Below are 27150 nucleotides of genomic sequence, written 5' to 3' on the forward strand. Positions count from 1 at the left end.
AAGCCCATAGGAGGCTGCTGAGGGGAGAACGGCACATAATAATGTCCAGAAAATAGCAAATGAAATGGCATCAAACACCTGGAAACCATGTGGTTGATATATTTTACACAATTACACTGATTCCGCTCCAGTCATTACCATGAGCCCATTCTCCCCAATGAAGGAGCCACCAATCTCCTGTATCAAGCCCCCCTCTGTTTAGAGGCAGATCAGCACATTTACTTAAATAGAAAGATCTGTATCTATGTCAATAGATGGCATCTGAGCAGAATTACAATTTCAACGGTCTCACTCAGTTTCACTCATGTTGATCTTGGTTTATTATGAAAAAGACCAAGCTAAACTAGTAGAGAGATCTAACCTGTACATTTTGACTTTGGGATAAGCCTCACTGTCTCCTAGCATTAGATGAGATTCCACTCCATAAGATTGCATCTTGAGGGACCCTCCATATCTCTTGGGATTTCATACTGCATGTTTTGTCTTGTCTAATTAAAACAAAATAAACTCTCAAATGTCTTCATTTTGAAAAATGCTGTTCCATTTATATCCAGCTTGAACTTTTCAAAGATATCATCCATTAATAGACCCCCTATTATTTTAGCCCACCGTGAAGCATCACACAGTGTCAGAGACGAGAGAAAAAAGGGTTATATTTAGAAGGAGGTAGAGCAGCAGGTGCGGTGTAAGATATCTGAAAATGGAAACTGCTCCCATGGGGCACAGCGCTTATTCTCTCTGCTTTTATTATTTATTTCCCCTTTAATATTCTGCTGACGACAGCAGCGTTGGGGCAAAGATCATATGGAGACTGTCCCTGTAGTTCCCATGTTAATGAACATGCATCGACCGGTAAGCTTGGGGAATATGGCTTTGCCCTGTGTTCTGATCCCCACTCCATAATCTCCCTTCCTGGAGTGGCACCAGTGTGGATAGACTAGCCCAGGGCTTGGCGACCCCGTTCCTGGAGTGGCACCAGTGTGGATAGACTAGCCCAGGGGTTGGCGACCCCGTTCCTGGAGTGGCACCAGTGTGGATAGACTAGCCCAGGGGTTGGCGACCCCGTTCCTGGAGTGGCACCAGTGTGGATAGACTAGCCCAGGGGTTGGCGACCCCGTTCCTGGAGTGGCACCAGTGTGGATAGACTAGCCCAGGGGTTGGCGACCCCGTTCCTGGAGTGGCACCAGTGTGGATAGACTAGCCCAGGGGTTGGCGACCCCGTTCCTGGAGTGGCACCAGTGTGGATAGACTAGCCCAGGGGTTGGCGACCCCGTTCCTGGAGTGGCACCAGTGTGGATAGACTAGCCCAGGGGTTGGCGACCCCGTTCCTGGAGTGGCACCAGTGTGGATAGACTAGCCCAGGGGTTGGCGACCCCGTTCCTGGAGTGGCACCAGTGTGGATAGACTAGCCCAGGGGTTGGCGACCCCGTTCCTGGAGTGGCACCAGTGTGGATAGACTAGCCCAGGGGTTGGCGACCCCGTTCCTGGAGTGGCACCAGTGTGGATAGACTAGCCCAGGGTTTGGCGACCCCGTTCCTGGAGTGGCACCAGTGTGGATAGACTAGCCCAGGGGTTGGCGACCCCGTTCCTGGAGTGGCACCAGTGTGGATAGACTAGCCCAGGGGTTGGCGACCCCGTTCCTGGAGTGGCACCAGTGTGGATAGACTAGCCCAGGGGTTGGCGACCCGTTCCTGGAGTGGCACCAGTGTGGATAGACTAGCCCAGGGTTGGCGACCCCGTTCCTGGAGTGGCACCAGTGTGGATAGACTAGCCCAGGGGTTGGCGACCCCGTTCCTGGAGTGGCACCAGTGTGGATAGACTAGCCCAGGGGTTGTTCCTGGAGTGGCACCAGTGTGGATAGACTAGCCCAGGGGTTGGCGACCCCGTTCCTGGAGTGGCACCAGTGTGGATAGACTAGCCCAGGGGTTGGCGACCCCGTTCCTGGAGTGGCACCAGTGTGGATAGACTAGCCCAGGGGTTGGCGACCCCGTTCCTGGAGTGGCACCAGTGTGGATAGACCAGCCCAGGGGTTGGCGACCCCGTTCCTGGAGTGGCACCAGTGTGGATAGACTAGCCCAGGGGTTGGCGACCCCGTTCCTGGAGTGGCACCAGTGTGGATAGACTAGCCCAGGGGATGGCGACCCCGTTCCTGGAGTGGCACCAGGTACTACATGATTTGTTCAAACTAGGCACCACACCTGACCAAATTAGCTAATTGATCAGTTCAGTGATTGCTTCTCTACCCCTGGACTAGCCTCACAATGATACAGACTTATACAGTCTTATTTACTTACTTACTTATACAGTTTCCATCCGTTCTCCCCTCAGCAGCCTCCTGTCATTTCAGCATCTACCATCTTGGCATGTCATATGCCTATTCTTAATCAAACTGAAGCATTCCGTGTAACTGCAATCCATCCAATAATTGTAAATATAACAACAATTTATAATTGAAATACAGTATGTTGCACAATATCATATCCCAGGCCACTTGCTCAAGTAAACGGAGATAACACCTTATCATTTCTTGTTGCTTGACAACACAGGGGTGCAATCCATTATATTTTACCAAATGTTTACTTCTCAGAGACCTACATCGAGACAATGCCCTTCCCTTGGATTACCTCTCTCTGTTTGAGTGGTGTATGTACCAAAAACTATGTGGAATGTTCCTTTACAGAAAAGCCAGACAGTCATAATGACTCTGTTAGTTCCTGGGATGAACACAAAACATGGAAGTAGGGGACTCCCTGCTGTTCCATAAACCACCTCTCCCTTGTGCCTTCCTGGTAAATAACAACATTTCACAGGAGTCTGCCAAACAATCACTAGTTGGAGGGGGGTGTCACTGGCGTCCTTGACTGTTGAAGTCCTGCAACAGCAGAGTAGTGTTTGGGTGGGTATTAAAGTGATTAGTCCTTCTCCTTTGAGGAGAGCTGCTGGGGTCATACGGGCTAATGATCAATGGGCTTTGGGATTCTTTGTGCAAATGGAAAACATCATCAACAAATACATTTGGTTAAATGACTGAAGAGCCCTCCTGTTTCTTGGTGCAATGTTATTGTTCTGATTACCTGTTCCTTGCAAAGCTGAGATCTTCATCGCTCTCTGCTGTCTCATAGCAACCTAAAAATAGAAATGTCCCTATTTGGTGGTATGGCTGTGATGGCTGGAACAAGTTTTGGCCTCTTTAATTGTGCTGTAAACATGTCCTGTTTTCAAGATCTTGCAATAGAATACATCCAAGAAATATCCAGTGCATTTGTTCTCGAGTTCAGGAGGGCAACCAATTGACAGTTTTGATGTCTTGGGCATACGGGCACCCTCATATGATTAGGCTACATACTAAAACAAACGGTTCTATATAGTGCCAAATAAGGGTTCTTTGGCTTATAACCATAGAGGAACTATTTTAGGTGGTGCTATATTTTTTGTTTCAGCATGACAATGCCCCCGTGCACAAAGCGAGGTCCATACAGAAATGGTTTGTCGAGATCGATGTGGAAGAACTTGACTGGCCTGCACAGAGCCCTTACCTCAACCCCATTGCATACCTTTGGGATGAATTGGAACGATGACTGTGGGCCTAATTGCCCAACATCAGTCCCCGACCTCACGAATGCTCGTGGCTGAATGGAAGCGAGTCCCCACAGCAAAATTCCAACATCTCGTGGAAAAGTGGAGGCTGTTATAGCAGCAAAGGGGGGGACCAACTCCATATGAATGCCCATGATTTTTGAAGGAGATGTTTGACGAGCAGGTGTCCACATACTTTTGTTATATAGTGTATATAGCACCAAAAAAGGGTTACGCTATGGTTACAAACTTTTTGGGGCTATATAGAACCCTTTATGGTGAATGGATCTATAAAGAACCTTTATCTCAAAAGGTTATTTGAAGAACCATACAGGGTTTTTAATAGCCATATTATTTTGTTAAAATTCCATTGGTTTTATGATTGAGTTTATTAACAAGTTGAATCAGGTTTTCTACATCTGGAATGGCTGGGGGTCCCTGAGGAGAGAATTGAGAACTACAGACTCAGTCAATAGTTTACAATTGACACAAGGCCATTCGTGAGACTTACACAAGACACCACTGACCATAGTCATATAACAGATAATAACATAACATTTGAAAAACTGGAATAACACTCACTGCATGGTTGCACAAAAAAGAGCTGTGAACAAACCACGCCCCCAAATATTTTAATGAGCCACTGCCCCTACATTTTAATTATCACTAAAAGAGGAGAGAACCCTTTATTGAACTGAAAAGAACCATTGAAGTGATCAAAGGGACCTTTGGATCAGTATGATTCCACATAGAACCAACACCCTTCCCAAAGAACCCTTGCAGAACCCTCATTTGTGTGTGTACTGAACCCAACATCAGCACACGATTTCTACTTCTGTCCATTTGGAAAGGTATAGCTAAGGCATGTTCTTGAAACAGTGTTTAAAATGCACTGTAGATGTAAGTGTACAAAGACGTTTTCGGGGCACCTGAGAATATAAAGAAAAGTAGGACAGAGACAGGTGACCGCCACCTCTCTGGAGCAACATCTGTCATGTTGATGTGAATGATAATTTTAAACTGTAGGCTATAAACTTCCAGTGTACAAAAATATTAAATTATACTTTGATGACCTTTATATATACACTGAATCTTGATTCTTCCTATCTCGTGGGAGTGGAATATAGCCTAAGCCATTAAAAAATGTAATTATAAATATGTTATGAAACTGTGAACATTTCATTTTATTGGAAGGTAGAACTGGTTTGTTTGTGTGCTGTAGACATGAAAAATGTGACAGGTTCTCACCAGAAGCAATCTTTATTTTTGTCGACTCTGACGTCAAGAAAATGCACGTTTCATTCACCAGGCAAAACAAAGTTATTTATACCTCCAGTAGCTTGAGGTTGTGATTCTTGCGCAGTGAAAGGAATGCCGCCTATTGGACTGATCTATTGCGTTTCCATAACAAAAGCGACCAACATGATGCGCTATGGTGCAAAAGCTCTTAACCTAAACTAGGACAGTATTTGAGAACCTCCGATTAAATTCAGGGACTATAACGAAGATCCATTTGAAAACTTTTATTTTCATTATGTTTCAGGATAGGTAATGACAAAACATTGGGTGCACCTTTGAATATGACAAGCCTGGATCAGGTAAGATACATGGTTGAATGACAGTTAAACCTTCTTGATATTTTGTATAAAACCATGTGGATGAATGCAGATTTTTTCTTGCTAAAAACATACAGAATCAACATTAATATACCACTCATGTAATTTCATACTAACATTGTATAGACAACACACTTTTTGAGAAGCCTACTATGATTCGATCATTTAAGATAGTTTAGCTAATGAGAATATGAAACGTTAGGAGCATCTAGCCAACACCTTAAATTGAAGTCCTTTTTAGGCGACTTCTGTTGCTGATACTTTATTTTAATGACACACAGGGATCATAGTATATTACAAGTGTATAAAAAAATGTAGCTTACATTGTGCAACATATTATGAATTGTGTAGTTAAAACGTTTTCTACCAGACGCGCGTCTAACAAGTTATCCACAATGAGGACCATGGACAGCGACGCGCTATAGACTATTCTACGCGATCGCGCGAGGATAATGGTAATACTTATTCACTCGATCATGCACATTAAGTAGCCTACACTAAGACATATCTTACTTGTCATCGAGTCTTGTAAGAAAAAATAGCAAAGTAGATGTTTTTGCTTGTAGGCATACTCTTTTATGTCATGCACAGGATGTTAACGCTCATGGTGAGGCTGTTTTCTTCTACAACCATATGATTATCTCCATATGTCATGTTCTATATTTTTGGTATTTTATTATCTAAAGCTCGAACTAATTAATTTATGGTCTTGGATCTGGGATTAATTGGTCAATTACAGAGCAACAACAAAAAAAGTTAAAATACTAGGCTAAGGTTGTCCATCTCCATCTAGCAAGCGATACATTCAAGATAAATGGCTTGATTTAAATACAGAACGTTTAGCCTATATATAGCCTATAACGCACATCCTTCCATCTAACTTGTTTTACACAGGGAGATCGAAGCTTACAGAAGATACATGTGACAAGATTAGGCCCCTAGAAAAAGAAAAGGAAATTCGCACACTCTAGGAGCTCAGATGCAATAATTGTATAACCAACGTTCCTGACAGCCACGCCGTCTTCATCAGGGTATATATAAAGGTTAGGCTCCGATTCACGAAGTTATATTTTTTTCATTGCTACAATCAGTTTCATGTTTTGACAATAACGCCACCTAAAAAGGTATGAAGTTTCGTCCATAATTGACATACCTGTCCATGTCTTCAAAAGTGATTTTTACTGAACACAGACTGCCTCCTGGTGGTAGTCTTGAGAGGCTTGGAAATGATCCATTGTGATGACTGTGTGTGATAATACTAGATGAATCATTGAGCAGACCTATAGATTGAACAAAATATAATGAAATAAATCAATACTTTGTTTGAAGGGCTGCAGGGTGTGACTGCCTTTCACCACTGAGGGAGGGCGCTATCTGTGGTTGTCTTGGAGATGATGGCAGACATACTGGAGCTGCGGACAGACGGGAATTCACTTCTGAAAGCGGTATGGCTCCGACGCCTGCGGCTCACCAGGCTCCTGCTTGAGGGGGGTGCCTATATTAATGAGAGCAACGAGCGAGGAGAGACACCGCTCATGGTGGCCTGCATGTCCAAACACAGCGACCCGCAGAGTGTCAGCAAGGCAAAGCTGGTCAAGTACCTGCTGGATAATAAGGCTGACCCTAACATCCAGGACAAAGCAGGCCGGACAGCCCTGATGCACGCCTGTAGTCAGAGGGCGGGGCATGAGGTGGTGTCCCACTTGTTGACCAATGGGGCTGACCCAAGTCTCGAAGACAGGAGCGGGGCTTCTGCTTTGGTCTATGCAGTCAATGTCGATGATAAGGAGACCCTAAAGGTTCTCCTAGATGCATGTAAGGCCAAGGGCAAAGAAGTAATCATTATCACCACAGACAAGTCACCCTCTGGCACCAAAACCACCAAGCAGTACCTTAATGTCCCCCCTTCCCCAGAGCTAGAGGATAGGTGCTCCCCTGCATTCTGCACCACTCCCTCTGACATTGAGCTCAACACCTCCCCCTCACCTAACTCAGCCGAGCAGCACAACACTATCTTCAGTTTCCAGACAAAGTTGAAAACATCATCCAGCACAGCAGCAAAGCTTCCCAATGGGCCAACCTCTCCCACACGGCGACCAGCCAACCCCAAGCGTGCTCGTTTACCCCAGCTGAAGCGTCTGCAGTCAGAGCCGTGGGGGCTGATCGCTCCCTCCGTCCTGGCTGCAGCTGCGGCCCACGAGGAGAGTAAGAGAGCCACCTCTGAGGAGGTTGTCACAGGCGTCAATGGACTTGCTCTATCCAAGAGATTGAATATGTCTCGACAAAACAGTGTGGATGGCAAGGATATGTTGTTCCCACAAATGTCATCCTCATTGTCTGTCCCTCTAACTTCCAAATCGGCCTATGAGAGGTCTCTGTGTCAGCACCAGCCCCTGGCCCGGCGTAGCACCGTCCCTGCAGACCAGGACAGTAGCAGCAACAGTGTGCCAGCTAGCTTGAGAGACCCGGTCTACAGGAGATGGCTGGGCACTGACCACTATGACTCAGACTCCCAGCTGTACTCAGACTCTGGCATGCTGGACTCTCCTAAGGTTCCTCTAGAGAGGAGGAAACTCAACACATCTCCATTAGCCATGCTGACCAGCTCCAGGGAGTCCCTAGACAGCAATGCCAGCACATCATCACCTAGCACAGCACGTCGCCGCGCACCAGGCCTCTTGGAGAGGCGAGGCTCGGGGACTCTGCTGCTGGACTACATTTCCCATACCCGGCCTGGCCATCTACCCCCACTAAACGTCAACCCCAACCCTCCTATCCCAGACATCGGAGCCAGCAGCAAGCCCTCATCCCCTCTTGCCTCAGGTTTCATATCAATAGCTCCAGTAGCACCAAACTCACCAAAAAGAGGCCAGCTCAAGTCAAAAAAAAAACTTGTAAGGAGGCACTCTATGCAAGTGGAGCAAATGAAGCAGCTCTCTGCTTTTGAGGAGCTGTAGTGGACTCATTGTTTGTAGATGTAGCAATGTTAACATAAAATAAGGCTAACATTTCTAAAGGAAATTTTGTTGATTGGAATTTCAACTTTTCCTCTTAGAAAACCAGTGGAACATGGATATAACTTGCTTACCAGTATAAAGTTGTAAATGTTATGGATGCTCTTAGAATATTAGCACCACATCTATTAAACGTTACAGGTTAGACACTAGCAACATCTAAAGCATGGCTCCTCTAACCGTGTTCCTGAAGAGCTACCCTCCTGTAGGATTTCGCTAAACTGATTCCGTGTATCAACCAGCTAATTATTAGAATCAGGTGCACTACATTAGAGTTCAAGCAAAAAGGATGGTAGCTCTCCAGGAACAGGGTTGGCTGAGAGATAAAAAAGTATTTGAAAATCATAAAAATGATTTGACCATAAGTATATGAAAAATAATCCTCGTCGGCACCTCAGATCCTTTAGATGTGCAATCCTAAGAACACATACAGTAGGAGGTACATGTGTAGCCAACAAGTCATCTGGTTGTATAGAATGTTGTTATTAGTGCAACATGCAGATGGGGGGTATGTTGTAGCTTTAGTATTAAATTGAGGTTGATTGTTTTGTAGCAAACTTGTACACAGTGCCTTCCAGACAAATTATCGGAAAAGAGGGTGGATCAAAAAGTAATTTATCGTAATGCAACCACAAGATGTTTTGTTTTAGTGCCGTTGGTTTAATGCCCAATATGAAAGGCTCAGAGTATAAACAAACCATGTATGACTTATATGCCTTAGCTAAATACAATTTAAGAGATTACATAAATCAGCACTTTATTATGGTAGGTTTTAAATTACCCAAGAGAAAAATGTATGTTGTTTCTCTAAATGTTTTGTAGATATAGCACATGTATTTTCATACATCAGTTCCATGACAAGACAACATAATATGTGTATACTACAAACGTACGTAAATACAGACTTAGTGAACCTTGTTCCCCTAGAATAGAATTTACAATTATGGCAAAGTAAAAGTTCATACAGCTTCCATGTAACTTAACTATGAGACATTCATTCTGTTTAAAAGGCTCACGTTAACATATTTCGATGCATAGTATTTTTGTATGTAGTTTGCTGTGTATTCTAAATAAATGTCTCTAAAGCAAATGTTATTCAACAGTTTCTTACTGAATGCAATGAGGTTTGGATGCATTTCACAGTTCATCATCATCAGATGGTAATTCAGCTGAAGTCGGTTTACATACACCTTAGCCAAATACATTTAAACTCAGTTTTTCACAATTCCTGCCATTTAATTCTAGTAAAAAGTCCCTGTCAGTTAGGATCACCACTTTATTTTAAGAATGTGACATGTCAGAATAATAGTAGAGAGAAGGATTTATTTCAGCTTTAATCACATTCCCAGTGGGTCAGAAGTTTACATACACTCAATTAGTATTTGGTAGCATTGCCTTTAAATTGTTTAACTTGGGTCAAACGTTTCGGGTAGCCTTCCACAAGCTTCCCACAATAAGTTGGGTGAATTTTGGCCCATTCCTCCTGACAGTGCTGGAGTAACTGAGTCAGGTTTGTAGGCCTCCTTGCTCGCACATGCTTTTTCAGTTCTGCCCACACATTTTCTATAGGATTGAGGTCAGGGCTTTGTGATGGCCACTCCAATACCTTGACTTTGTTGTCCTTAAGCCATTTTGCCACAACTTTGGAAGTATTCCTGGGGTCATTGTCCATTTGGAAGACCCATTTGCAACCAAGCTTTAACTTCCTGACTGAAGTCTTGAGATGTTACTTCAATAAATCCACCAAATTTTTCTTCCCTCATGATGCCATCTATTTTGTGTAGTGCACCAGTCCCTCCTGCAGCAAAGCACCCCCACAACATGATGATGCCACACCCATGCTTCGCGGTTGGGATAGTGTTCGTCGGCTTGCAAGCCTCCTCCTTTTTCCTCCAAACATAGCAATGGTCATTATGGCCAAACAGTTCTATTTTTGTTTCATCAGAAAAGAGGACATTTCTCCAAAAAGTATGATCTTTGTCCTCATGTGCAGTTGCAAACGGTAGTCTGGTCTTTTTATGGCGGTTTTGGAGCAGTGGCTCCTTACTTGCTGAGAGGCCTTTCAGGTTATGTCGATATAGGACTCGTTTTACTGTGGATATAGATACTTTTGTACCTGTTTCCTCCAGCATCTTCACAAGGTCCTCTGCTGTTGTTCTGGGATTGATTTGCACTTTTCTCACCAAAGTAAATCCATCTCTAGAAGACAGAACGCGTCTTCTTCTTGAGCGGTATGACGGCTGCATGGTGCCATGGTGTTTATACTTGCATACTATTGTTTGTACAGATGAACGTGGTACATTCAGGAGTTTGTAAATTGCTCCCAAGGATGAACCAGACTTGTGGAGGTCTACAATTTATTTTCTGAGGTCTTGGCTGATTTCTTTTGATTTTCCCATGATGTCAAGCAAAGTGGTACTGAGTTTGAAGGTAGGCCTTGAACTACATCCACAGGTACACCTCCAATTGACTCAAATTATGTAAATTAGCCTGTCAGAAGCTTCTACAGCCATGACATCCTTTTCTGGAATTTTCCAAGCTGTTTAAAGGCACAGTCAACTTAGTGTATGTAAACTTCTGACCCACTGAAATTGTGATACAGTGAATTATAAGTGAAATAATCTGTCTGTAAACAATTGTTGGAAAAATTACTTGTGTTGCACAAAGTAGATGTCCTAACCGACTTGCCAAAACTATAGTTTGTTAACAAGAAATTTGTGGAGTGGTTGAGAAACAGGTTTTAATGACTCTAACCTAAGTGTATGTAAACCTCTGACTTCAACTGTATGTCAACATTCTAAAGGCTAGGCCAGTCCTAGTGGTAACCAGGTCCATCATGCCAGACCAACCATGGAGGCACTCAGGTCCCACAGTTTCTTGGCAGCTGCATCATCCTGGCCCTGAGGGGCCACAGTTTTTGGGGCGCAGTCACTGTAGCCAGGACAGAAAAAAAGATTCCAAACACACACACAAAGTTAATGACACACATCGAACATATCCTAGTATTAATCTTATCTAGATCCATATTCTGTAAGCATGCAATGTAAAACCCACTGTGAAAAGAAGTTAAGGTTAGACAGAAACAAGCTCTAATGGCATCTGACCTGTAGTAGAGTCCACTGACATCTGCCAGGCTTTCTTCTACGGCACAGTGGATGGTGGTCTGGGCTCCCTCTCTAGGGGACTTGAGCCAAAAACTAAGAGTCTTGTAGATGGCTCTTTTCCACAGGGGAATGGTGGGCCAGAAGTGCCGACCAAGCTCAGTCCGGATGACTCCAGGATGGAGGCTGTATGTAGTTACTCCAGTTCCTACAGTTACAGAGAAACACACACAAACACAGGTAATGTCATCTATCAGCCTAATTCAATGCAGTGAGTCTGCAGACTCTATTGAAGAGAGATGCAACACATCATGCACTTCGTGCCTTTGTTATGCCAAACAGTGTTACGAACATACTTCCAAATGCATGCTGTAAAATGAAAAGATGCTGTGCAGCGGAGTTGAATCACCTTGTAGTTGTGTTGCCAGCTCCCTAGTAAAGAGCACATTAGCTAGCTTACTTTGCCGGTAGCTTTTCCATGGACTGTAATCTTTATCTAAGTTTATGTCGTCAAAATAGATCTTGCCTGTTGAAAAAAAGTATAATTATTCAAAGTGGAACATAGCAAGTCACATATGGATATAATGTCAAAACATGGTCTAACACTAAGCAATGAAAGGTACAGTGCCTTCAGGAATTATTCATACCACTTGACTTTTCCCAAATGTTGTTGTGTTACAGCCTGAATTTAAAATGGTTTACATTTAGATTTGTTGTCACTGGTCTACACAAAATACCCCATAATGTCAAAGTGGAAATATGTTTTTCAAAATTATTACAAATCAATTAAAAAGAAAAGGCTGAAATGAGTCAATAAGTATTCAACCCCTTTGTTATGGCAAGCCTAAATAAGTTCAGGAGTAAATCCAATACAACCCATTACTGAGTACTGAGTACCACTCTCTATATTTTCAAGCATAGTGGTGGCTGCATCATGTTATGGACATGATTGTAATCATTAAGGACTGGGGAGGTTTTCAGGATAAAAATGTAACGGAATGGAGCTAAGCACAGGCAAAATGCTAGAGGAAAACCTGGTTCAGTCTGTTTTCCACTAGACACTGGGAGATGAATTCACCTTGCAGCAGGACAATAACCTAACACACAAGGCCAAATCTACACTGGAGTTGCTTACCGAGAAGACAGTGAATGTTTCTGAGTGGCCAAGTTACAGTTTTTTACTTAAATCTGCTTTAAAATCTATGGTAAGACGCACAATTGGCATAGCGTCGTCCTGGTTAGGGAGGGTTTGGCCGGTAGGGGTATCCTTGTCTCATCGCGCACCACCAACTCCTGTGGCGGGCCGGGCGCAGTGCACACTAACCAAGGTTTCCAGGTGCACGGTGTTTCCTCCGTACGGTTGGCTTCCGGGTTGGATGCGCGCTGTGTTAAGAAGCAGTGCGGCTTGGTTGGGTTGTGTTTCGGAGGACGCATGACTTTCAACCTTCGTCTCTCCCGAGCCCGTACGGGAGTTGTAGCGATGAGACAAGATAGTAGCTACTAACAATTGGATACCACGAAATTGGGGAGAAAAGGGGGGTAAAATTTAAAATTTAAAATAATAAAAAATTTGACAGAGCTTGAAGAATTTTGAAAAGAATAATGGGCAAATGTTTCACAATCCTGGAGTGAAAAGCTCTTAGAGACGTACCCAGAAAGACTCACAGCTGTAATTGCTGCCAAAGGTGCTTCTACAAGGTATTGACTCAGGGGTGTGAATACTTTTGTAAATGAGATATTTCTCTATTTCATTTTCAATACATTTGGTAAACTTAAAGCATGTTTTCAATTTGTAATTTGGGGTATTGTGTGTAAATGGGTGAGAAAAATCTATTTAATCCATTTTGAATTCAGGCTGTAACACAACAAAATGTGGAATAAGTCAAGGGGTTTGAATATTTCTGAAGGTACATATACATGAAAATAATTACAGGCTAAATCATGGATTTTGTTTGGACAATCAATCATAAATCCTATAAACACTGAATCATTGTTTTATATGGTAAATGACCAACACAAAATTATACCTTTTTCATGAGCTAAACTGGAGACGTTGACAATACGGCTTGGGACTGATTTCTTAAGGAGATTCAAAAGGCAATTTGTCAATAAAAAGTGGCCTAAGTGGTTGGTACCAAACTGCATCTCAAAGCCATCTTCAGTCTGCCATTTTGGACAGCTCATGATACCTATCAACAGACATAGAGAAGAAAAGTTAGTCTACTCCCTGAAATGTAGTTGATAACATAGGTTCAATCAGTAAGGCTGGTCTGAATGGATTGCTCACTTAACTTAATTTAGTATGCACAATTATAATTCACATTGCTTCCTCTTCTATGGGCATAGAAGGAATTTATATCTAATGTTTACAATCTTCTCATCAACAGCACAGCATCATGACACTCCTCCTACTTTACTATAAATAAGCCACGTGCAGAATGTCAGTCACGTATTACCCTATTGCCAATGAGCACAGCTGAATAGTGCAACTTTACCACGCTTGGTAAGGGACAGATCGTAATTTACTGGTGGAGGGGTGGTCCAAAATAGGGGAGGGTTGTTAAACTTGTATTTGTTGCTTTGGGGAGGGTTGCGTGTTTTTTTTATTGTGCACATGGGAGGGCTGAGCAATTTTTCCCTTGGTTTACATCCACTAGTTGCAGGTTTTACTATATAATTTCTTCCATCCTAGCCAAATTTCCTTATCTGCTCACATTCTCCTCCCTTATATCAAGGTGTTTTGGTATTTCCCGTATGCTCTACGCTTTTCTGGGTGCTAACTTTACTATTCCACAGGTCAGTATAGTCTACCAGTCTAACCTTCTATCCTGCCCTCGATCCACCATTCATAGTGACAACAGTGGTAAGGGGATTGTTTGTCCAGATCTGCAATAGGCTAACTAGCAATCATACCGCATATAAACACATTCAAAGCTGCATCAACATTTTATATGAATCAACCAGAACAAATAGGAAGAGCTGATAGGCAGTGTAGAGGCCAGGTGCATCATTGCGTATGAATGAACAGTGAAGACATGACACACACAGATAAAAAAAAATCTCCTCTCATGAGCTTGTTAATGAACAATACAATGATCCTACCTAGACTAGCCTAGCTGAATAATTGCATTATTATTTTCAAGTGAGTACAACATTCTAGACTACTCTAGGCTGCAAGTGAAAATGTCCTTTGTAAATAATATAATATATAATATAATAATAACGGCGCAAAAGCCCTGGGATTTTAATGTTTCATTTGATTTGGATCAGTACTCTCAACAGTCAATAGAAAGACACAGTAGTAGGCCAGTCTGGCTGTATTTCTACTTTTGATACTGAACACACTGTCTGTTTTTAATCATCATGCTCCCAAGTCATCCTATAATAATGTGAACACGTACGCTACCGGCAGGCCCAGTTATTCAGGAAAGCTTAACACATGCTCCGCCTCCTCTCCAATCCGAGTGGCTATTCCTCACGCACCTAGATTCCAAGAACACAGGATGAGATGTTACTATCCTTTGTGCAAGCACTTCCAAGAGTTAATGAAGGGTGTTGTTTCGGCCTTTCACCCTATACACCCTCCCCAAAGGAGGCCAGCGACATGGTGATCAATCCTACGCTTGCGTCCCATTCCCAATTAGTCATAGGAGTTGCCTTGTTGTTGATAGCCAACATCCCATGGGACTATGCATGGCAGGGGCGTCCTCCTCCCTGAGTCAAGCATTGTTGACCGCATACCTCCTGGCCCTCTCACGTCGGGGCCCAGCTGGGGTCTTTCCTCTTCATCCAGAGCCACTGACTGCTGCCTTCTGCCGACCTCCGATACAACTTTGATTGCCGAACGCTGGCTCTGGCCCTTAATTCCCAGGTCTCTAAGCAGTCTGGTTGTAGATGTTGCCACAAAACCTCTGCAGCCCACCTCCACTGGTTGGACTTCTGTGTTCCAGCCATGATGCCGTGCTTCGGCAGCTAGATCAGCATAGCGCAGATGTTTTCGCTCATAAGCCTCATCTACTGAGTCCTCCCAGGGTACTGTGAGCTCAATGATGAAGACCTTATTGAGCGAACGGGACCAGAGCACCATGTCAGGTCTTAGGGTGGTGGTTGTGGTCTCCGGAGAAAACACAAGTTGCCGGCCAATGTCAGCTAGCATTTTCCAGTCGCGGGCCAAGCACAGCTGGTCTCACTCTAATGGTGTAGAGCCGCTCTTCGGTGGTTTAGCCCCTTCGCGGACAAAGTTTGTCCGTAAGGAGTGATGCTGCTGCTGTGGGTGGTAGGGAGTTGGTGGCAGCTCGCTTGTCCTCCAGGGCGGACGCAAGGTTTTTAAGGACTTGGTTGTGACGCCAAGTGTAGCGTCCTTGGGTGAGGCTTGTTTTACACCCTGTGAGAATGTGCCTGAGGTTGGCTGGCATGGAACAGAGGGCACAGTCCGGATCTTCACCATACCATTGGTGAAGATTAACTGGTGTTGGAAGGACTGCATATGTTGCTCTGATGGAAAAGCTCAACCGCCTCGCTTCCATGGCCCACAGATCCTTCCAGCTGATCTTCCTCTTCTCCACACTGTCCCATCGAGTCCACTGTCCCTGTTTGGCAAGAGAGACTGCCTTGGCCCACCTTGCAGCCTCCTCCTGATGGCGTACTTCCTGCACTACCATCTTCCGCCGCTCGGGTGCAGTGGCCTTACTCCAAGCAGCACGGCTAGTTAGCCCAAGGCCTCCTCTCCCTTGCTGAACATGACCCACAATGTCAGCATGTCTGAGGGCTGCTGTTGCCTCCTGGACTGCTTTTCCTGGCCTCCATTTTCGCCCAGTTGCCAAGGTTGGCGCGTTGTTGCTCACCACTGGGTCTCGAGATTCATTCAGTGTCATCTGGAGCCTGGTTTTTGCACACTTGAATTCCTCTGTTAGACTGGTGAGGGGCAGCTTGAGGACACCATCTCCATAGAGGCCTATGGTGGTAAGGCATCGTGGAACTCCGAGCCACTTCTTTAAGTAGCCTGTGACTCCTCTTTCCATCTTCTCCACTGTTGAGATTGGAACCTCATACAGTGCTAAGGGCCACAACACCCGGGGTAGGAGACCAAACTGCAGACACCAGGCCTTTAACTTTCCAGGTAGCTGGGTGTTGTCGATGGACTGTAGGCTACTACTGATGTCTTTGCACAGCTGTTGCACCTGGTCTTTGTCCTTCAGGCTTGCATCATACCACCTTCCAAGGCTTTTTACCGGCTGCTCAGACACTGTTGGGATTTGGTCATCTCCGATGAAGAATTTCAGGTCAGAGAGTACTCCCTTCACAATCGAGATGCTGCGTGACTTGGATGGTTTAATCTTCATACGGGCCCAGCTGATGTTCTCCTCGAGTTTTCTGAGCAGTCTCCTGGTGCATGGGACAGTGGTGGTCAATGTTGTAATGTCGTCCATGTAGGCTCTGAGTGGAGGGAGGCGGAAACCAGAGTCGACTCGCTGTCCACCAGCAACCCATTTTGAGGATCTGATGATAACCTCCATTGCCATTGTGAATGCCAACGGAGAAATGGTACATCCCGCCATTATACCTACATTCAGGCACTGCCATGAGGTGGTGAACTCTGAGGTGGTGAATCAGAACTGCAGATCCTGGAAGTACGACTTCACCAGGTTTGTGATGGTGTCCGGTATGTGGAAAAATCTGAAGGCAGACCACAGGAGTTCATGGGGCACAGAACCAAATGCATTGGCGAGGTCGAGGAAGACTACATGGAGGTCCCTTTTCTCCACCTTGGCCATTTGGATCTGGTGCCAGATCATGCTGGAATGTTCCAAGCAGCCAGAGAACCCTGATATTCCTGCCTTCTGTACAGATGTATCGACGTACGCATTCCTTTGTAGGTACTCGGCCATCCTCTGGGCAATGACCCTAAAGAAGATTTTACCCTCGACATTCAGTAAGGAGATTGGGCGGAATTGGCTGATGTTCACTGCATCCTTCTCCTTAGTGATCAGGACCCCGCCTGCCCTACGCCACACTTTGGGTATTATCTTCTTCTGCCAAGCTGTTCTCATAAGCCTCCAGAGGAACCTCAGGACGTCTGGTGCGTTCTTATACACTTTGTACGGGACTCCATTTGGCCCCGGGGCTGATGCTGTTCTTGCCCGTCAAACTGTGTTTTCCACCTCTTTCCATGTCGGAGGGCTGGTCTCAATATGATGTTCCGGGGGTTCAATGGGTGGGATATCTGATGGGATGGCCAGATGTTCATGTCGCTTTGAGTCAAAGTTTGTTGTTCTCAGGTGCTCCTCTGGGTCTTTCTTTGTTGTTTGAGCTCCACTTGTTTCCTTTGTGAAGAGACTTTTAAGGAACTTGAAGGGATCTTTATAGAATCGAGTTCTAGTTTGCTCTTTCTTCCTTCTGCGTTTCCGTAGGTTCTCTGCTCTACGGAGGGATGCCAACCGGGTTTTGATGTCAGCCTGAAGTGCCTATATGCCCTCCTTTTCCACTTCCGAGGCCTTCTTCCACTGTTTCTTAAGCTGCCGCCTTTCTTGAACGAGGCACTTGATTTCTTGTTGCCTCCTGGAAACTGGTGGGTTTGGAACCTTTCTCCTGCCTTTTGCCTCTTCCACTCCAAATCTTTCTGTCCTGTACTCATAGATGATGTCCCCCATCCTCTCCAACTTCTTCTCCACTGTGCCTCGAAGTTTCTCGAAGGTCAAGGTAAGGTCAGTATTCACTGTTTCCCACAACTTCTTGTCACTGGCGCCAGGCCACTTCACATACGGTCTGTGCCCTGGCAGTCTTTTCTTGACTGCAGGTCTGGGAGTCTGTTGTCAGCCGATGAGTCATCTTCCGCCCCCGCTCTCGCAGACTCTAGGGGTATTCTCGTATGTTGACTTTCTGTAGCTAAAGCGGGTGTTTCCAACATACTGCGAAGCATGGGAAACTACAGAAATGGGAAGCTACCCCATGACTGTCCCAGTGGGGTCTATTCCCTCCGGTCAGCCGTCTCTCCGTGCCGCCACAAGGACTTTCCCCTGTTGTCAGCTGATCTTTCTCAGCAGTCACTGGACAAGTCCAGATATTCAGATTCCAAGAACACAGGATGAGATGTTACTATCCTTTGTGCAAGCACTTCCAAGAGTTAATGAACAGTGAGCGTGGTGAAATTTGGGGAGCGCATCGTCAGTAGTGTACCTTTGGTTCCTAGGGTGTTTCGGCCTTTCACCCTATACACCCTCCCCAAAGGCGGCCAGCGACATGGTGATCAATCCTACGCTTGCGTCCCATTCCCAGTTAGTCATAAGAGTTGCCTTGTTGTTGATAGCCAACATCCCATGGGACTATGCATGGCAGGGGCGTCCTCCTCCCTGAGTCAAGCATTGTTGACCGCATACCTCCTGGCCCTCTCACTTCGGGGCCCAGCTGGGGTCTTTCCTCTTCATCCAGAGCCACTGACTGCTGCCTTCTGCCGCCTCCGATACAGCTTTGATTGCCGAACGCTGACTCTGGCCCTTAATTCCCAGGTCTCTAAGCAGTCTGGTTGTAGATGTTGCCACAAACCGAAATACTTATTTTCCAACATAATTTGCAAATAAATTCATTAAAAATCCTACAATGTGATTTTCTGGATTTTTTTTTCAATTTTGTCTGTCATAGTTGAAGTGTACCTATGATGAAAATTACAGGCCTCTCATCTTTTTAAGTGGGAGAACTTGCACAATTGGTGGCTGACTAAATACTTTTTTGCCCCACTGTATTTACCATATCATATGGAGAGAGAAACATGAACCTTTTACCTTATCATAAGTAGACATAATTGGAAATTATTAAATCCTTCCAACAGAAATAATCGTTAGCTCGACCATCCCACAGGGGACCCACCAATCCTGTAGAGGTTTAAGCAACTATTCTGCACCATTCCCAGAAAGTTGTGGGAATGTTGTATGCAAAATAACTATAGGACAACCACGCTCTCACCAAGATATAATAAACATATGGAGCTCATAACGTTATGTGCTAGCTGAAAAGTGTCCCTCTACCTGCATTATTAATAAGGATGTCCAGTCTCTCTTCACTTTCCAGGATCTCTTTGGCTAGTTGTCGCACAGACTGTAGGGATGCCAAGTCCAACTTTTTGACAATCACATTCCCATTGCCACTCCTCCTCCTGATGCCCTCTGCAGCTTGATTGGCTCTTGTCATGTCCCTGCAGGCCAGAATAACCCTCGCCCCTGTGGCCAAACACAGAACAGACATTACACTGTGAGCTCATCAAATCAACTGCCCAACTACAATGAACAGAGAAGAAGTTGAATACTTGTTGCTCACCCCTGCTAGCCATGTCAACTGCAGTCTCTTTCCCAATCCCAGTGTTGGCTCCGGTGATAAGGACAGTCTTCCCGTCCAGCCGGGCTTTGCTCGTACACACCCCTCCAGCCAGCCATTTCCGCAGAGCAAAGAGCCCCACTCCTGTCACAATATTATGGTAACGCCTTACATTGAGGTACACTTTATAATTTATTTGTAAATGATTTATAAGTATTTTAAAGTAGCTTTTCGATAGTTAAAGTAATACATTTTTATGATTAATCATCATTTAGTAACTTGACAAGTAAATCCGATTAATTTGGTCAAACAATTATTCAAAGAAATAGGTAGCATATCAAATTTGCATCCAATATTTTAAATTCATTTTGGTGATTGGTGATCTTGATGTTACGTTTCAGAAGTCCCATTTTAAAGATGTAACATCCGCCCTCTTAGCACACCAGGTGAACAAAATACATCCAGTATCTAGTCAGACGAAACATTGACATCACAGGGCCAGAGGGAATATGATGTGATGACATCACAACACAATAACGCTAGACATCATTTCTAGGGGTAGAATTTTAAACCCAGTTTCATAGGACCTCTATGTTAAATCCTCTGATGTGATGACATCACAACAATTCCAGACAGATTCTGATTTGATGACATCACAACAAGGCCAGATGGATTCTGATGGGATGACATCAGAATAAGGTGAGACAGAAATCCGATTTGATGACATCAGAATAGGGCCAGTCAGAATCTGATTTGATGACATTACAATAGTGCCAGACAGATTATGACATTCTTATTTCTATGGAATCTGATGTGATAACATCACAATAGGGCAAGACAGAATCCGATAAGATGACATAGCAATAGGGAAAGAGGGTGCCAGACTGCCCTGCATTATGCACTACTGCCACCATGATTACGCAAACCTGCCTTCCTTCGTCATGCGCATCAGCGATTCATTGGACTCACCTGGACTCAATCTGGGTTTCTGTACAGCACTTTGAGATATCAGCTGATCTAAGAAGTGCTATATAAATACATTTGATCACCTGTTTATTACCTTCCCTATATGTGTCTGTTCTCCAGCTCCGTTCCCCACTTCTGCAGTAATTGTTAATTGTGTATTACACGATTCTGATGCTGTTTCTGTCCTGTTTTCATGTCCGTTCCAATTAAATGTTGACTCCACGTACCTGCTTCTCTTCTCCAGCGTCAGTCCTTACAGTTCCATGAAAAGAGTGCCTTTGCATCCCTTTACATTTATACATTTTGGACCAATATTGCATTGTTCAAAGTATGTTATATTCATTGTTTTAAAATGGTGAAACTATTAATTTATATATATTTTTATCCTCAAAAGAAAACTAATAGTCAATCATAGTGTAAAAGCAGGTTAACTGTTTTAACTCTTTTTGGCCATTTTCTGGTATTTTGTTGTGGAAAACTGAGCAGTTCGAGCTTAACCCTGTTGTTACCTATAGATAGACAGGCTACAAATGTTTTAACTATAACAAATGTTTTGTGAAACTTGCATTCAATTGCCTCTCCCTGTTGCACACAACAAGCTTCCATTTCCCCTGTCACAAGCTTGTGGAACGACTTTGCTTACACTACTTACGTTGTTGTTACATTTCATAAAGGACCTGTGATAATTAAAACAATAATGATTTTTATTTTTTTACCTGTGACTGTGATAAGAGCGATCCCCGTCGGATATTGTCCAAAAAAAGCCTTTATTGCTTTACCGTAGTTCTGCATGTTATCAGTTCTTTAAGTGCTACTGACTGTAGAAGTAACCTCTCTTCAATATTGCTATTCAGCGAAAAGAACCAGGAGAACCTCTAGTTAATTCAACTCATATATATCAATCTCATACATATCAACTTTGTCGAAATAAAACTGTTTATCAATGTGACGTAATGTGCAATCAGGAAGTACTGGAAGGTCAAAGAAACAACGTGTTACAGAACGGGGAATCCTATTGGTCCATCCATTGGACCAATCATTGCTGGGTTGCCCATTGTTTCATCTACAATATTCCTCCAGCAGAGGTCGCTCCACGTCCACTTACAATAAACAAAATCATTAATATTATTCCATCAGGTGAAGCTGATAGAACAAGCAGTGTCAAATTATTGTTCATACGCCGACAATCAGTGCAGGAAGTCAATCAAACCCATAAACGTGATTGATCAAAACATAGACTGTATACAAAACACCACTGAGAAGATAACATCTTTCTTGGGCCACATTTAGGCAATGCCAATGTTTATTTATTTATTTTACCTTTATTTAACCAGGTAGGCAAGTTGAGAACAAGTTCTCATTTACAATTGCGACCTGGCCAGGATACAGCAAAGCAGTTCGACAGATACAACGACACAGAGTTACACATGGAGTAAAACAAACATACAGTCAATAATACAGTATAAACAAGTCTATATACAATGTGAGCAAATGAGGTGGCAAAAAAAAAGGCAAAAAAGGCCATGGTGGCAAAGTAAATACAATATAGCAAGTAAAACACTGGAATGGTAGTTTTGCAATGGAAGAATGTGCAAAGTAGAAATAAAAATAATGGGGTGCAAAGGAGCAAAATAAATAAATAAATTAAATACAGTTGGGAAAGAGGTAGTTGTTTGGGCTAAATTATAGGTGGGCTATGTACAGGTGCAGTAATCTGTGAGCTGCTCTGACAGTTGGTGGTTAAAGCTAGTGAGGGTGATAAGTGTTTCCAGTTTCAGAGATTTTTGTAGTTCGTTCCAATCATTGGCAGCAGAGAACTGGAAGGAGAGGCGGCCAAAGAAAGAATTGGTTTTGGGGGTGACTAGAGAGATATACCTGCTGGAGCGTGTGCTACAGGTGGGAGATGCTATGGTGACCAGCGAGCTGAGATAAGGGGGGACTTTACCTAGCAGGGTCTTGTAGATGACATGGTGCCAGTGGGTTTGGCGACGAGTATGAAGCGAGGGCCAGCCAACGAGAGCGTACAGGTCGCAATGGTGGGTAGTATATGGGGCTTTGGTGACAAAACGGATTGCACTGTGATAGACTGCATCCAATTTGTTGAGTAGGGTATTGGAGGCTATTTTGTAAATGACATCGCCAAAGTCGAGGATTGGTAGGATGGTCAGTTTTACAAGGGTATGTTTGGCAGCATGAGTGAAGGATGCTTTGTTGCGAAATAGGAAGCCAATTCTAGATTTAACTTTGGATTGGAGATGTTTGATATGGGTCTGGAAGGAGAGTTTACAGTCTAACCAGACACCTAAGTATTTGTAGTTGTCCACGTATTCTAAGTCAGAGCCGTCCAGAGTAGTGATGTTGGACAGGCGGGTAGGTGCAGGTAGCGATGAAGAGCATGGTTGAAGAGCATGCCGGAAGGGGTGATTGGGGACATTGCCCCCAGGGTGCTGTCGGATGGGTGTTAACCCCAGTGTCCTGGCTCAATTCCCAATCTGGTCTTCATACTGTACCATCATGGCCACCTAATCATCCCCAGTTTACAATTTGTTGATTCATCCCCCCTCCCCTCCCCTGTAACTATTCCACAGGTCGTTGCTGTGAATGAGAACGTGTTCTCAGTCAACTTACCTGGTAAAATAAATCAAATTTAAAAATAAATGCAATTAATTATATAATGCCTATTGTGTGACTTATACCTCTTTGATATGGCGAAACTGATCCTATATGTGTAAAATGTCCAGATTTGTTCTCTCTCACTGGTTTCTAAGTGACACTGTCACACCCTGTTCTGTTTCACCTGTTCCTGTGATTGTCTCCTCCCCCTCCAGGTGTTGCTTATTTTACCCAGTGTATTTATCCCTGTGTTTCTTGTCTCTCTGTGCCAGTTTGTCTTGTATGTGAGTCAATTCAACCAGTGTGGTGTCCCAATATGCCTTTTATTTTTTATATATATATTTTGCTATCCTCTTTTTGCTAGTCTTCCTGGATTTGACCAGTCTGACTCTGGACTACTATCCTGCCTTTCGGTACCTTTTGGACTCTGAACTGGTTTTGACCCTTTTGCCTGTCCACGACCATTCTCTTGCCTTCCCCTATTGGATGAATTAACATTGTAAGACTCCAACCATCTGCCTCCTGTGTCTGCTTCTGGGTCTCACCTTGTGTCATGATAGGTACAGTATGTTATGCCAGATTTAGATCATCACTAGGGTAAGGTGTACTACAGAGATGTGAGTAAACTGGACATTGTGTTCTCTGAAACCAGAACCTAATCTTGCATGGACTGGCAATCTGTCACAAGATGATAGACTACTGTGTGTGACATCCAGAATGGAAGGTGCCCTAAATATATGTACATATCATTTGTCCCTTAGAGCCTTTTCAGTTTGTTGGGTAATATTTGATATGTTACTAATAGGTTGAACTGCATTCCAGACTGCCTGGAAGAAAAAATCCATTCTAAGGGTCAAAAGAGTAGGTTCTCACTCAAGTCATGTCACATAGCACTGTCTCTCCTCTGAATGACCTTTCATCTAGATCACTGTAGGAGTGAAAATAAATTTGATAACATATTGTCCAGGGATCTAGAGGATAGACAGGCTTGTGGTTGGTTATCTAGGAAAAAAAGATAACAAATGCATATATTTGTGTTCTGAGTTCCAAAGAATTACTAATGTCATAAACGGAAGAATCAAAAATTTTTTTGTGGAGGAACATAAGTAGTTAATTTGTGGCATGTGTGTAAAACGTGTTCAAACACATTTGATTAAAATGTCCTCTGAGTGTCTATGTCCTTTAATGCCTTCCCTCCTCTGACTTTATGAACTTGGGAGGTGACCTTCCTGGTCTTAACTGAGGGACTGGCTCACCTCCAAGCTTTGACTCTCACATGACTGCACTTGCCGTTCTTTCTCCCAGTATGGTAACCCTCCACAGCTAATATTAGAGCCCTTCACAGAGGAGACGGTGTGTGAGAGGATTGTGTTGGCTCCATGTCCCAGTCCATACACAACCCATCTGGGCCTATCAAACCATAAAATATATTAACTACGCTGTGAATTTGGACAACCAGCATAGAATGTCTTTACTCTAACTGCTGCTGAGAGTCAATTATGCCTACCTAAAACAGTATATTCAAATGAATCATGGCTGTGTCTCATTCTGTGTATATCATCGTAGTTTGGGGGTGGGCATGCTGAGTTTTTTTTTTTTTTCGCTGACTGGGTTGGGAGGATAAAAATGTCGCCCAGACATTATCACCCCAATATTAGGTTTATTAGGTTTACAGGTCTGTAGAATGGTGTGTACAAAGTACTACTCAACCTCATGCATAGGCTACATTGACTTATTTAGGTTACTTGTGGAACAGTGCATACAGTGCAACATGAAATAGATGCATAATGCACACTATCAAGGCCAACTTCAAATACCCACATCAATGTGAAAGTATCCGGAACATAAAACAGCTGACTGCGACTGCGAACTATGCCAGATAAATCCTACACGTGCATTGAAATAAAAATAATACTTCAAAACAATCGCTTAAGGCCACAATCGACAAGGATGCATAAAGACAAACAAACTCGACCAAGGAATGAAAAACAATCTACACATTAAGTCCACACCCATGATTTAGCACCGCTGCCCACCTGGTACAGGTAGGCCTAGTTGAGCTCTGTGTGGTGTTGCTGAATGGACCGTGTCTCTGTCTAGTAGCCAGCTAGAATTAAGCTGTTCAGTTTGTGGGCAGTTAGACATTTTCTGGGGACCGTTGATTAGAGTAGCCTACAATGCTTATATGAAAGTCATAACTGGCACGCAGATTTTTTTAAACTGCAGGATCAATTGTAAATTGTCACTCATAAAAAAAGGTTGCAGACCCCCTGCTATAGGCTATATGAAACCATCACTGTGTGAAACATTTTGTATCATCAGCAAGAATACTCAGAGAATATTCATATTGCAAAATAGTAGCCGATGAGGCTGCCCCGAAAAACAGTTTCTCTATCTGAAATCATTGTGTTGCCTATGCAGCATCTGTTTGCTCATTATATAAAAAAGAACAGCCCTACATCCACACTATAGCTAAATAACTTAGTAATATTTAATTATGTTTTACCATCAATATTTATCTGTTAGAATATCTCATTTTAATTCAGGAAGATGGACAAGCAAGACTGATAGCAAGACTGATAGAGTAAGAGATGAAAGAGGCAGGTAGGCTACAGGTAGGGAGGCAGGCAGAGGATAATGATGTAGGTAGGCCTAAAGCAAGAAGTTACAAAAATTAGCCCAACTAGGTAATCATTAATTATTTGCATTATCTCAATTATTATGTCATTACATGACAATGCACATTTGTTATAGTCTACAATTGCTTTTTATCTTTGAAGCCAAAAACAAGACATGTCTTTTGGGGAATGCTCTAAATAGCAAGTTGTTCAGTTGTTTATATTCATACCAATAGGCCTACATGAAACCAAAATTGCACTAGTCTACTCGGCGAATAAATGAAAGTAACAATTAGGCTTACAGCTATCACAACCTATATTTTAATAGCGAAAAAATAGCTTTTGATTTTGAATGGTCACCGAAAAGGAGGGATCCCCACCTCCCAATTAAATTCACCCTTGGCTATCAGACTACAACAACGTTAACAAGCAATGTTCTCTCTAACGCCTCGATCACACCAACAGTGTTTTCATACACCAGAAGTACATTATTTTCCAATGGAACGCTGCGTTTGCCTTGCAGCATTGCGTTGTTGAGGCAGTTGCAGTGCGTTCTGTGTGGTGCGTACATTGGAATTTCTTCTTCTTTGTTTTACCTTTATTTAATTAGGCAAGTCAGTTAAGAACAAATTCTCATTTACAATGACGGCCTACCCCGGCCAAACTCTACCCTAACCCGGACAACGCTGAGCCAAAAGTGCGCCGCACTATGGGACTCCCGATCACGACCAGTTGTGATACAGCCCAGGATTGAACCAGGGTCTGTAGTGACACCACTATCACTGAGATGTAGTGCCTTAGACCGCTGCACCACACAGGAGCGAATGTATGCATCAAACTGTAGGGTATGTGTAGATGGCTTGACAGAAATGGTTGCAGAAGGTAAATGTTGAACTTTTGTTGCACACTTATCCAGATGATGTTGTGTATCATTTTGCATAATAACCCTATTGGTGTGTTCAAGATGTAAGCTGCACAGCTCCTCCAGCACTGCCACACCAGGCCACATAGAGACGCAAGAGACTGAACTTCACTGAGTTCACCCCATTAGTTTTCACTATATAGATCAACGTTTTTCTGTGATGGAATCAACATTACAGTGTATCAGCCACTTTTCAATGCAACAAACCGAAACAAATCTAGTTTTGCATTATTGAATCTGTAATTTTGTTGTAGACAGAGACAGAGCCAGAGCGCAACAGTGTCGATTTCTATTGGTAGGTAGCCCAGGAGGGGTCTTTCAATCACCCCAGAGTGAATGAATGTGCTTTTCAGATCAGAGTCATAATTGTGAAATTTATTGATATCCTTTGCTAGTTAGAACGTTATTAGCCCAGTT

General features: G+C 43.5%; 2 protein-coding genes across 2 annotated transcripts; one reads left to right on the forward strand and one right to left on the reverse strand.

Annotated features, from left to right (window-relative positions):
* The first annotated feature begins 4952 nt into the window (after window positions 1-4952).
* LOC112218595 (ankyrin repeat domain-containing protein 34C-like) lies at window positions 4953-8932 on the forward strand. Its single transcript, XM_024379511.1, has 2 exons — window positions 4953-5174; window positions 6522-8932. Exon 2 carries the CDS (start codon window positions 6584-6586, stop codon window positions 8147-8149), a length of 1566 nt encoding a protein of 521 aa, XP_024235279.1. The 5' UTR covers window positions 4953-5174; window positions 6522-6583; the 3' UTR covers window positions 8150-8932.
* Window positions 8933-10873: 1941 nt separating this feature from the next.
* On the reverse strand, window positions 10874-21552 carry si:ch211-107o10.3 (uncharacterized protein LOC407663 homolog). The gene is made up of 7 exons (XM_024379512.2): window positions 21297-21552; window positions 19618-19758; window positions 19329-19520; window positions 13335-13496; window positions 11717-11833; window positions 11311-11515; window positions 10874-11137 (listed from the first exon to the last, which is right to left on the reverse strand). The coding sequence occupies exons 1-7, from the start codon at window positions 21370-21372 to the stop codon at window positions 11041-11043; spliced, it is 990 nt and encodes a 329-aa protein (XP_024235280.1). The 5' UTR covers window positions 21373-21552; the 3' UTR covers window positions 10874-11040.
* Window positions 21553-27150: the final 5598 nt, after the last annotated feature.

Source organism: Oncorhynchus tshawytscha, linkage group LG19, assembly GCF_018296145.1.
Source record: "Oncorhynchus tshawytscha isolate Ot180627B linkage group LG19, Otsh_v2.0, whole genome shotgun sequence".
In the NCBI taxonomy this organism is placed as follows: domain Eukaryota; kingdom Metazoa; phylum Chordata; class Actinopteri; order Salmoniformes; family Salmonidae; genus Oncorhynchus; species Oncorhynchus tshawytscha.